This window comes from Caloenas nicobarica, chromosome 22 (genome assembly GCF_036013445.1).
Source record: "Caloenas nicobarica isolate bCalNic1 chromosome 22, bCalNic1.hap1, whole genome shotgun sequence".
Taxonomy (NCBI): domain Eukaryota; kingdom Metazoa; phylum Chordata; class Aves; order Columbiformes; family Columbidae; genus Caloenas; species Caloenas nicobarica.
This window is the reverse complement of record NC_088266.1, coordinates 5103388-5116261: the sequence shown is the minus strand read 5'-3', so window position 1 is coordinate 5116261 and position 12874 is coordinate 5103388. Positions and strand designations below refer to the sequence as shown.

General features: G+C 44.6%; 1 protein-coding gene across 2 annotated transcripts in view; it reads left to right on the top strand.

Annotated features, from left to right (window-relative positions):
- The window catches only part of NOC2L (NOC2 like nucleolar associated transcriptional repressor), a 39721-nt gene that overhangs the window by 2356 nt on the left and 24491 nt on the right, over nucleotides 1-12874 (top strand). For both annotated transcript variants that reach the window (XR_010607448.1, XM_065650044.1), the window contains exons 4-12: nucleotides 111-221; nucleotides 872-992; nucleotides 2096-2186; nucleotides 2313-2391; nucleotides 4136-4246; nucleotides 5523-5636; nucleotides 6300-6488; nucleotides 8078-8217; nucleotides 11204-11315. Coding sequence is in view for 1 of the 2 variants with exons in the window: in XM_065650044.1 (XP_065506116.1) it covers nucleotides 111-221; nucleotides 872-992; nucleotides 2096-2186; nucleotides 2313-2391; nucleotides 4136-4246; nucleotides 5523-5636; nucleotides 6300-6488; nucleotides 8078-8217; nucleotides 11204-11315 (1068 nt within the window). In the remaining variant the exon portion in view is untranslated. The remainder of the gene's footprint in view (nucleotides 1-110; nucleotides 222-871; nucleotides 993-2095; nucleotides 2187-2312; nucleotides 2392-4135; nucleotides 4247-5522; nucleotides 5637-6299; nucleotides 6489-8077; nucleotides 8218-11203; nucleotides 11316-12874) is intronic.

The window sequence follows — 12874 nt, the reverse complement described above, 5'->3', positions numbered from 1 at the left end:
ATAAAATTCACTGCTGCCTGCATTCCTCTTCAGCAGCTACTCAGCAGAAGAGGTGGGGCCACAAAAGAAGTGTATAAGCCTTTTCTCAGTCTTGGTACCGACTTCTCTAGGAAGCAAGTGATGAAGATGAAGAAGAAGAACATGATGCTGTCAAACGGAAGAGAGCTTCTTTCATTCCTGTGAGCTTGAAGATGGTTGAAGAATGGAAAAAAGCCGCAGAGGTGAGCAGGGAGGTGGAATACGAGGCACTTGAGTGTTCCCCTTTAAACATTCTTCCTCACGTGTTGCTGCCTCCAGGAGACCAACTTTTGTTCATCTTTCACAAAATGATACAGAGTTGATGTATGTCTGTCGTACTCCTAGAGCTCTTGTTACTTCAGCAGGACTTGTCTTTGCAATGTTTCTTGGGCTGCAGGATGAGAGTACTTGCCCCCAATCTGAGGATGAAGCTAGGGAAACTTGTGTGGCTCAGAAGAGGTCAGAATGGTTAGCTTTTGATTTTTCACCCTCTTGCTAAGCATTGTGCCTCTAGTACCTCCAATAACTTTTTTTAGTCACGTTTTGAGTAGTGAAATGCCTTTCTGCTTCTAAGAGGGAGAGGGAAAGGTCAGATTGGATAGTTGCTTGCAGCTGGTTGATTGCTCCTCAGGCCCCAACCAATTGCAAGGCCTAGAAGCACATTTAGAGCAGGTGAAGGCCATTAGCATTCATTAACACTGTCTGTGAAATCTTCCTGTAGTGTTATAGGATTAAGTTATTTTTCCAATCAAACTTACAATGAATTTCAATACTCCTGTCCCGGCAAAGTGCTTCAGAGTTTTAGAATACTGCTTGCTTTTCTCCTCAGCAATCTTTTTTCTTCTTTCTCCAGAGAAATCTAACACCAAAACTTTTCCATGAAATCGTTCAAGCCTTTAAAGCAGCTGTAGCAACCACCAAAGGAGATAATGGTGGAGCTGATCCCAGCAAGTTCCAAGTCACTGATGCCGCAGGTGGGTTGCGCACTGTACTACTTAGAAGGTTTAGCTATTGGAAGAGGTAAATTGTGGTAGGACTTAACTTGCCCTTTCATAGGCTTTGTTTCAGTTAAGTAGCTTATCTTCCTGGTGATGAGTCTGTGCACTTGCATCTCTTTTGGTGTGCGGTGTGTGAGCACAGCTCTCCTGCGTGCCCGGAGCAGCTGGGCTTGCGGGCTGCTGGGGAAAGTACCGCCCTTCACTCACCAGACTGCTTAGAGTGAAGCTGAGTACTGTTTATATGCTTGTAGCACACATTTTTTGGACAGCTTTTGCTGCATCTTCCTGCGATTCCCTCTTAGAACTAATCCTAGAAGACTATTTTAAGTCATCTTACCAAACAGCATTCTATAACCACGCAGCAGTTCAGAGTCCAGTTGCGCTATCAAGTCCACGTTCCCCTAGCCAGGACCTCTCAAAATACTGCATGTCTAGACCTTCTCTACGGGATCATTGTGCCTGTAGAACAAATGAGACGCAGCCTCTCTCCAGTCAAGGCCCCTTTTGCATAAGCTCCAGGCTTTGCAGACATCTCTCTTACACTCACAACAGCAGGGCCGAGAGGGAAACACCTTTGTTGTTGTCTCAGAGAATGTGACCTGCAGCCCACCCACTTTTACCACTAAATTAGCAGATGCTTTCTCACCGTGTTTTATCAGCTTGTCATTCTGTGCCATCTGGAACTGGCACTGTGAAGTGGGACTGAAACCCACATGTTCTTCTTAATACTTTTTTTTTTATTAAGAAGTGCCTTTAATTTTCATTATGTTTTGGGAGAGATTGATAGTAGTATGGATTCTAGTCATGGGTCAGGCTGCTTTTGTGCTTGGTGCTGTTTACTCAGAGAGTAAAGAGATGGCCGCTGTGCCAGAAAGTTGTCAGTTGTAATCTTGCTGTCTAAATAACAGAATTACAGGATAAGACAAACTGGTGTTTTGGGGAAGCTTGAGGAAACATAGTAGTTCTGCTATGGGAATTACTGGCTTTAGTTCCTTGGGGATCTCTTTTCAAATTAGCTGGGAAACCAGGAATATATGGAAAATAATTTACAAATACTTTACTGACTTTTTTTTAACCAGTGTTCAATGCCCTTGTGTCCTTCTGCATCCGGGACCTCTTCCACTACCTGCAGAAGCTCCTTCTTCCGAAACCCCCAAAGAACAAACAAAAGTAAGTCTGAGATTTGAGATGAGAGAAAGCTGGTTGGTGTTGGTGTTTTTCAGAGCTGCTGAAATCTAATTTCTTTGGTGGTTTTTTTTTGTTTTAAACATAAACCCAACTCTTGCTCATTTCCAGAATGGTCCTCCCATCCACCAGCCCACTTTGGAGCAAGCTACGACTGGATGTAAAAGTATATCTCGGCTCTACCATACAGGTAAGAAATTTCAGCACATTTATGTTACTGGGGTCAATCTGTGCATTGCTGGGATATTTTAGAATGAGGCAAATGGATTTTTAGATCTGTTAACACTGCTAAAAGAAGAACCAAACAATCAAGAAGATGATTAACTAAGATTTGTGCGTCTGTCCAGTCCCTGTCTTGTTTTGGAAGTGTTTGGTCTGACTAACAATTTGGAGGTCCATAGGATGGTTGGGTTAAAATAGGTAGCCTGTAAAGAAGGGCTGGGTTTCTGACAGTTCTTTGTGTCTTGTCTGACAAATAAATATTTAGCAGGTTTTAAAGTAGTTTGCAGTGTTGTGCTCCTGCATTCTGCAGCTTTAATTCAATTTTTAGCACTATGATCTTGCCACTACTTGTAGTGAATACTAAGATGTTATGTTGATAACCTTGCATATGACATCACCAAGTATGATTATGCTCCATCCCACTAGGATATCCCATCAGTCCAAAGTTGCTGATGTCTGGTGTTTCAGAAACAATTCATGGGTTATTTCTGAAGGAAATTTCTGCCCCCAGTTAATTTTTTTTGAGACTACTTCATCATGTGTCCCCAAATTTAGATTATTAAAAACAAAGCAGCAACATTGCAATACTCATTCTTCAGAAGCTGAGGGAAGGGGATATAAGGAAGAAAAAGAGCTGATGTCTCTTAGCCGTAAGCTGGCAGAATGACTTAGCAGAAAGAGCATTTTGATCACTAGAGTTTTTTTTCTGGAGTCACGGTGCCTCTCGCCAGCAGCAGAAGATTGCAGTAGGGAAGGAGAAGCTGGCAGCGCAGTACCATTGAAGTAACCCCGGTCCTGCGCTTACTGCGAGTGTGCTCAGTCCCAGGCTTCCCCACAAGGTTTTTCTGGTGTAGTAGTTTCTGAACAATATCTTCTCCTTTACTTTTTGGTATGTGACTTTTTGGTATGCGACCTGCTCAGTACAGAATCTCTGCAGTGCAAGGAGAATGAAGAGGAAAGTTAAATGTAGAAAAAAATGCCTCTGCTTCCAGCAACTGGGATTGCAGGCAAGAGGGACACTGCATCAGGCAGAACCTCTCAAATCGAAGTGACTTTGAGCTCACCCTTTTCTTCAAATTAGAAACGGCAAATGCCTCTGGGTTCGGCTCTGGGTGAACTGAACTGAACAACCTGGAATTGCAGAGATATTGTGTCTGAATAGTTTGTCTAACCTTTTCTTTGAGCTAGAGTTAACCTCTTGAGACACAGTAGTATTCCAGCTTCCCATTAAAGAAATTGTAGTGAAATCCAGTGAGTTACCAGATAGCTCAGATGGTGTGTTTCCAAGCCGTGTGTAAGCTGAGGGCGTCTTCGTCATGCTTTGAACATTTGTAGTGAGATGACAGAGGCACTGGTGTCATATTCTCTGTAAGACATCTTAAATTGTATATAGACTTAGCTTTTGCAGTATACACAAACGAGGTGTTATGTGGTGAGCTCGGGGACCATTAGCCATCCAAGTCCAGTAGCCTGAGCTCACATTTGCCAGGATGATGTACTTTCAGAAGAGTTATTTAACCAACCACGTCTGGCCCTTTCCTGATACAGCTTTTGTGCATTTCTTTGAGCTTCTTCCTAGGGAAGGCTGGTGTTCCAGTCCTTTAGTAACGCAAAAATACTTTGAAACAGCAAAATACGGATGCTTAATGATAAATGAAGAGGTGGTGAGGACTACACCCTAAATGGGGTTGTGTTTTCTTTTCCCTCCATAGCTCCTGTCTTGTTTAACAGAAGCCTCGGTTGGTGCAGCAGTCCTTCAGCATGTCAGTTCCATAGTGCCGTATTTTTTGTCCTTCCCGAAGCAGTGCCGTGCACTTCTCAAGGTAAGGTGACATGTTACGATATGTCATTTGCATCTGAGGTACTTTCTTTACCCCTTCAGATGAGCCTCATGGTATTTGGGCTGGACCCCATGACAGTCCAATCTCTTGTACTCCTCTTTCTTTGCTTTTCTTTTGGTTCGGCAAACGACTCCTGCGTCTCTCACAGACCTTCTAGGTGCCATAAGCACTTTCACGCTGAGACGAGCGGGCGTATGCGTGTAGCTCCTGCTAATCCCCATGCAAAGAGACACGGAGGTGTTGTGAGGAAGCTGTCTGCTTCCTCATCGCAGATGGAGTAATTGCTGCCCATGTGCTGAGTCTGTGTGTATGGCTGTGATACTATTTCACTTTCAAGAGCTGGGGGTGGAATATTTTTGCAGAAACTTAGTCACAACTGCCGAGCACTTAAGAACAACAAAGGAGGTGTGGAAGAGGGCAACGGGGTGACATTTAAATGTAAAGCTGCAACAGAACATTTAAATGAGGCTGGGAACCCTTTGGTGATGAAGATGACTGGTACACCTCATATCTGGAGGTGTAGCAGTCTGCTCACTGCTGCAGTAGGGATTTTTGAGGAGACTTTTTCAGCCCTGCAGCTGGAATCTTTCTAATTTCCTGCAGAGTTCATTAGTGCCGGTAAGGTAACAAGGTTCTGGAGGCATCAGCCGTGATTGTGGTCCTACTGTGCCAGATGCTTTCTGACAGGGCCAGCCGTGGCCCAGTGAATCTATATTCTCAACAGAATGTATTCATTTGCTTCTCAAGCAGTTGAGGGGAGAGACCAATATATAATTGCTTTATGCAACGAAGAGGGATGTAAAACTCAGATTAATGAGTTTACATGTCAGTAGTGGGCTGTCTGTTAGCCCAGACCTCTACACAGACTCATCCATCCCTTTCCAGCTGGTGTAGGTGTTTTTATGATGCGCTGGGTGCTCGTCATCCTGTCTGTACCAGAGTGACTAAGGATGTGTCTCATTGCTGCCTTACACAGATCCTATCTCTAGCTCCAAACCCTGCTGCTACTCTGTCTTTTGAATTAATACAGTGAATGTTCAGGGAACTAGAATTAAGTTGGAAATACCATGAGAAGTATCTCAGGAATTGCAACCTATTTGCCCAGAGGGAAAAAACGTTGACAAATTCAGAAATCAAACTCTGGTGTCCACTCTCTAGAGACAAATGCATCTTTCATAGCATTCTTTGAGAAACTAGAATTTGGGGAAGAGCCTCTTTGTCCCTTCACTTATCTGTATATTTTTATTTTCTGTTCTAGCAAGCAATTAATTTGTGGAGCACAGGTGAGGAAACAGTGAGAGTACTGGCCTTCCTTGTGCTGAACAAGATCTGCCGCTACAAGAAAGATGTGTACTTAAGTCCCTTGCTCAAGGTAAGGCTGGCTTTGGCTATGCTCTGCAGCTTTTCTTTCTCATGTTGTATGCACAGACCTTAGAGCATGAGCAGCAGCCTAGTAGGTAGGGCGGGTGCTGGAGATGATGTTGGCTACCTCCAGAAAGTTAAACTGGGAAGAAATTCTGAGTTAGGTCAGAGTGATATCCTGCTTCTTTCTACCACCTTTCCTGCTGGAGGCACACAAGGTCTTAGCAGGGAAAGCCTCTGGTACTCATCTATCTACTGGATGAATACTCTTCTTTCAAATTCTTGAGGGCTTTCCTCCAGTGTTGACACGCTGGTCTGATCTTTCAGCTAATAGCTGAAGTTCCCAAGTGTAGTTTGCTTAGGTACCACTGTTACAGAAAGATAACAGTGACCATCCATACTCATATATGGCTCAAAGCTATCCCACAGTTCTCTCTTCTTGCAGAGAAGCAATGGTAGGGGCATCTCCAAGCTCTCTGCTAAACAGACTCTTTCCTGTCTCCCCTGAAGAAGGAGTAGGCTGGATTATTATTTTGTATGTTCCTTTGAAGTGACTTGTCTTATAAAAACAACACTTCACCCTTGGTTTGGAGATACCTGGGTGGGGAGGGTTAGTGAAAGAATGTTTTCTTTCTGGTTTATGTGGTTATATCTTGTCCTCTGTCCTGCCCAGCAAATGTACATCGCGTTTGTGAAGAATTCCAGATTCACCTCTCCCAATGTCCTGCCCATGATCAACTTCATGCAGCGCACGCTGACAGAGATGTATGCCCTGGACACGCACACCTCTTACCAGCATGCCTTCATCTATATCCGCCAGCTTGCCATCCACCTGCGCAGTGCAATGACGATAAAGAAGAAGGTAGGAACCTGTCGGTGCAGAAGGAGTGTACCCTCCTGTGCGGAATGTGTGGAGAGGGGGAAACTGTGGTAATTGCTTCAGGCTTTTGGTAGAGTCTCTAAAATGTCGGGATTTGTATCTGACCTATTTCATAACGTGCCGAGGAAGTTTTTGCCGGGGCTGGGAGCTTTACAGATCACCTTGCAGTTGCCTGTGTTAATTAAGAATTTCAGTAAGGCAGGGGAGAAGAGACAACTGCAGGACGGGAGTCACTTTTCTCTCCCTAGCTTTGCAAGAGTTTGTGATGCACTTTTGATCTTCTGCCTTGGACACTTTTTTTTTTTTCCACTCTGTGAAGCTGCTGTTTGCAGCCTCTGTTGCAAAACCTCAAAGTAAAGAAGATTAGGAACCACCCTGGTGTGTGCATCTTTCCAGGGAAGTCCATACTATTTAAAGGACTTAGTTGAACAGAAGCTGCTCAGACCTTTTGGGAGCAGCCCTGATTTCAGCTCCCTCCAGTCTGACCTCAGAAATCTGTGTCAGATTGCTAATCCTGGCTTTATTCATGTTTAGCAAAACAGACCCCTATCGATTAATTGTTCAGCTGCTACCAAACATTGCAGGATTGGTGACCAGTTAAATCTCCTGGCTGTTCAGACATGGGGATAAATGAGCAGAGATAAATGAAATCCGGGCTATATATGCCCTAATTGGATTGCATTGGCCTCTTACACCCTCAGTCCTGGCCCAGACAAGAACTAAATCCACTTGATTTCACAGCTGGGAAGGGTTGCGGGAAGTTCAAATGACAACACCACAACCAAAATGTACAAATCCAAGTAATAAGCCAATTGATTGAAATTAAGCAGTGGGTGGTTGTGGAAGGTGATTACAAGAGCAGATTGCTTATCTGTTCTGTGCAAGAGAAGCTGAGAACAAAGCTGCTTGGTACGTCTCGGTCACCTGTGTCCAGCTTAAGTCCCTACTGCAAGGTTTGGTCCAGTGGCTGCAACTGAGGGTTTCTGTCCTTGTTTCAGGACATAAACATCTCGCTTCATCCAGGCAAAAACGGAGGTGACCTGGGCCTTGGAAGTCTGAAACAAACACAAGTTGGAGCTGAGGCACCTTAAGTGCAATCTCCAAAGTTCTTGGCGCAGTTCTGGGGAATACATGGGCCTGCAGAATTCTTTGGAAAAGGTGTCCTTAAGGGAGCAGGACTGTCCCAGCGACTGAGAGTAAATGGAACAGTTAAAGGTTTCCGAGTGTTTGCCCACATCCCACCATCTGTTGTGAGCTGGGTCATTAAATCATCCTTCTCCAGTGAGCCCTACTTGTGAGGAAAACTAGCCTGTGTAGTTTTCAATATTTCCTTCAAGACACTAACTAGTAGGAAATCATTATATTGCCAATGCAGGATCCGAACTTGCTGGATGGGGGGTCAGCCACTTGCATCAAAGTAACAGCTAGAATGTTAGTTATTCGTCTCTAAACACTACACAACGTCATCTTAGAGAATGCGCTGGATAAAATGAGTCCTGTAGAGGAACCAGTGAGCTCCTCTCAAATGCCTCCTTTTCAAGTTTGTGCCTCTGTTTTCCCCTTTTCTGCAGGAGAACTTCCAGTCAGTGTATAACTGGCAGTATATCCACTGCCTGTATTTCTGGTGTCGTGTTCTCAGCACCATCTATCCCAGTGAGGTCATGGAGCCCTTGATCTATCCTTTGACACAGGTCATCATTGGCTGTATAAAGTAAGTAGGATTTTTTTTCTTCTTTTGATTATACTTTTTTTTGCTTAATGTGGCAGAGCAGTTGCTAAGGGGTGTTACTGTTACATGATTTGGATTCAACCTTTCATTGTAAGGAGTTGTCTGAGCTGCTTTTGATCGAAGCATTCCAGCCGAAGATGTGTTGTGAGCACCTGTATGTTTAGGTGGTGAAAAAGTTGTGGTGTAGCTTATTCTTTCCTGGGTTAAATTCTCTGTATAACAGAAGTTGCAGTCTGAATAGCCTGGACAGATTATCCTCCCAGTTGTACAAACTGGCAAGGAAAGATTTACTGACTTTCCTCAGGACCTAACGTTGCCAAAGTACAGAATCAAATCCTCATCTCTAGCCCTGTAAATATAGTCAGAAGATGCATTTTTGGTGCATATTTGTTAGTACTTGAAGAGCTATGACACATTTATTTTATTTAATATGTCTCTGCTGAGAATTTCTTTCTATTTTCCCATCAGTTTCTATGTTTATGAAAATGTCGTGCTTTGAAATGGCTGTTAATAATGAGCATTGAGGGACTTTCTGAATCTCTGGTGATCTCTGAAATCCCGTTAGCTCTGTTAACCAGATTCTCTGCTTTAAAACACCACCCACCTGGTCTTGAAAAACTCCCAAGTGGTGATGAAGATAAGCAGATTTAAACGATCATTAGGGTATGCATACATCCCTCTTTCCAATCCCCATGTGCACTGCTGTTGGAGAGCTTTAGTTGTCCTGCGGATGAATCTAGGCAGTTTTCTACCTGTCTAGGCAGATAAATCAGCAATGTGGGGCCAAGGAAAGGTGAATCGGGTGAGTCTCGGCAAGAGCAACAAATAGAATTTGTTAGCATCTGTGATGGACGGGGCTGCTTGGCATGAAGTACAGTTACTGTCTGACAAGGCTTTAAAGATTTGGGAGCCTGACAGATGGGTTCTAGGGTGGGGAAAATAGAAATAGATCCCACCCTGGCTTCCTTTCTGAGCCAAACCAGTGTCCAGGATATCAAAAAGGGGTAAGGAGGTTGGCAGATGTTTCTGTGGGCTGCCCAGCTTTGAGAGATGTGTGTATGCGATCAAGGAGCTGTGTAACATCTGGAATTCCTCCTTGCATTTCTGCCTCTGCTGTGGCGTAGCACTCTGGGGTGCATCCTAGGGGTGTTGGAGCTGGGAGGAGACTCCCTCAGTGCCTTTTGTACCGGGAGGTGGCGTCTGGCTCCAGAGAAAGGGCAGTGAGCTGCTGTCTGTCTGTCTGTGGGACCCGACTGGCCTCTACGTGAGAGAAATGGGGAGAAACCACATCCACAGGCTTTTTGCTCTAGGCAGAGACCAGGGCAGAATTAGAGAAGTCGTTAAACACGATAACTAGGAGAAGACAGTTGCCTACTAAGATCCAAATTAGCTCCCTTATTTTCTTGCTTCATCTTCTTGCTTTCCAGCTTATAAAATGCACTGAAACTATTTTTAATAGTACATATTTCAGAAATGGACCCCATGTGTGCCTGGAAATTACCTGTGCTCAAGATGTGGTCCAGAGAAGTTGGACTACTGGATGGAGAAGGGCTGGAATTGGTGGTTTCTGACTTTTGTGATGCTGGGAAGAGCCTAATTGCTGAGTTTGCTCATGGAATTGCCATGTAATAATGAGCAATGCTGTTCTTGCAAGCAATTGAAAGGTTGCAGTTGGTTTGACCTGTGGGGCAGTGCTGTAGGTATTGCAGAGATGGTAGAATGTGGAGGAGATGATTTCCCCCTTCCTTTCTTTGCTTTGTGCTTCTGTTTGCCTCCATAGTCCATAAATTTGTTCTTTTGATCTTCTGTGTGCTTGCATTTGTCTGAGTTCACGGTTGTTTTTTTTTTTTTTTGCAGCAGAGTTGTTGCAGAAGCTTCTGTTATCCCTTTTCCCCTCATTCCATAAAGTGGAATGTGACTGTTTGCTTGGATTTCTACCTTGCTCCCAGTCTCAGCTGTAAAGTTCCTCCCTTGCTTATAGTTAAGTGAGGATTAGAGAGCAGTCTCTGCTGAGATGGGGTGTGAGGCCATTTGAAGCCCCCAGTTGCACTCTGGAGTGACCAGGCAGCTGGACCCAGCTGTGTTTTGTATTCCCTGTGCATCCAGCCATCGGGAAGCTGAGCAGATTGTTGCATTGCCGCACACTCTAAAATTAATGGTCTTGGTTTACAGTAAATCTATACATTTAACAGGTTTATTCCTCGATCAATTAATTCCTGAGAATGGCTTTCGTCATCTCCAGTGGTGCCAGATCAGGGGTGCAAAGTAGATTTATTTCTATAATGGATCCAATGATAATTATTTCACTATTTGGAGCAGGGGAGATGCAGGTGATTTATGGTGCCTGGTCAAGCTTTTTTTTTTTTCTTTTGGCTCCCCTGGATTGCTCAGGAAGCTCTTTGGGGAGGGGAGGGATTAATTTATCAGACTTGAGCCTGTTGTCTGGGAGCTGTGTCTTTTTAAAAACAAAAAAATAGAGTAAAAAAAAATATATATATATATATCCTTGTTAATGCTGGCAACATCCATGTCTTCAAGCATGAGGTCTGGTGTGGTTTAGGGACAGCTCTTGGTCAGACTTGGTGCTCTAGATGGGCATTTTACTGCTGGTTCCTGCCAGTTTTTCTTGCATATCTACTTGTGCTGGGAGCATTAGAGCCGAAAGTGTTGGACATGACTAAACAGCATCAGTGATAAACTTCATCTGCAAAGCTCTTGTCTTGTAGCGCTTTGTCCTGGCAGAAGTTGCAAACTTATTGCTTTGGTTGCAGGAATTTGTGTGTGAGTGTTACAGCTTTGATGTGTGTGAATTTGATTTCCAACTATGTGATAGCTTCAGCAGCTCAGTTCGCTGTGCAATACTAAACAGTCTTTTGTAGAGTAAGAGAGGCTCTCAGGTGTCACTGAAGGCTGCAGGTGCAGTGTCTGTATAAACCTGGCCTAATATCCTTTATTTTTCCCTCTCCAGGCTGGTGCCAACGGCTCGTTTCTACCCCCTGCGCATGCACTGCATCCGTGCGCTTACGCTGTTGTCTGAGCACACCAGGACCTTCATCCCAGTGTTGCCTTTTATCCTGGAGGTTAGTTGGTTCCTGCTGACCCAGCAGTGGCTCGTGCCTACTACCTAATAAGCAAATTCCCTTACTGCACCCACCAACAGCTCCCAAGATTGCCCAGTTTGCTTACTCCCTCAAATCACTGGCAAACAGCATCAGACAGAATGTATTGTTTGGTTAGCAAACAGGATTAAACTTTTATTAGCCTGTGAACTGGAGAGTATCTGAGATCAGCTGGGTGCAAAAATACATTGCTAGGTGGTTTAACTAATGCAGCTGGAGTAGGCAAAGGGTTTGCCAGAGAAAGAGGTTCAGAGGCTCAACTGATTGCGGTAACTCCCCAAGCTGTTGCTATTTGCTCATGTGTTCATATCTTAGCAAAGGAAAAAGGAAGGAAAAAAACCTTGAAGAATTAAGAATTTATTGAGGAAAAAGATATCTGTGAATGCAGCCTGGCAAAATGCAAGATGTTTGGTGAAATACTGGTGCTAAGAGACCATCCTGCTTTCCCACATATCAGATGCTGGACATCTCTCCACACAAGTCTTTCTATCGTTGCTTCTGTGAGAAGGTAGTACAGTGAAATCTGGCTGCACCGCTTCGGCAAGTGTAAGAAGGGCAGAAGCCCCAGTAGGTTGACATGAGGCTGGACACCGAAGAGGAGGGAGGTTTCTGTAATAAATGGCCTGAGTCAGTCAGGCTCATTCCTAATCAAGTTGTGTTGAAGCAAAGGCTTTTGCGGTTTCGTGTTGTTGTAAACGTCCTTTGCAAACCACATCCTCTGAGCCTGTGGAAGGCAGTGATGTTTATAAATCTCCTCCTGCTCTTCTGCCGCCTCCGCTGCTCCCTGGTCTGTGTGGCTTTACCATTCGCCTGCTTCCTTCCTCTTGTTCTTGCATATTTGAAATTCTGCCAACCGCATTTAGTGATAGAGGCATCTCCACTCTGAGGTCACGGAGCTTGAGGTGAGGATGGTTTCTCTACTTTTTAGTCCTCTGAAAAATAAAGCTTTTTCCCCCTCAGGGCCTTCCCCCCCACCCCTTTGCATTCTGGCCCCACCACCTCGGTTGTAATCTGTGTGTCGGGCCCCAGCCAGACGTTACCACACCGCATGCTGAGCTTCCTCCTGCCTTCCACGAGCCCCGACCACATCCGATCCTGCTGTGTTTGTTTGTGAGGCACTACTTGGCTTAGCTTGTCCAGGTGTTGGTGACAAGGGAGAGATGGGGGCAGGGGCAATGTGTGTGTGTGGTGCTTGCGTACTCTTTCACATTACTTTAACAATTATTTTGCTTTAACGTCTGTAACCCAAGGTGACTGGCATGATGTTAAACTCCCAAATCTCCCTGCAGCGGTCGGCCTTGCCTGTCTTCCTGCCCATCTCCTGCAAGGGATCCCTCAAATATTCTGTGGAGTTCTCAAGAGCATTTGGGGCTATTCCCTTTGTACTTTCATCTCTTCCCAGCTCCCCCCTCCTCTCATTTACAGAGGTATCTGAACACTCTTAGAACCGTTAGTGTGTCTCCACAAGCTGTCTTCAGGCAGATGAAATGTCGGGAAGCTTTAGCACCCAGAAGGGAGGT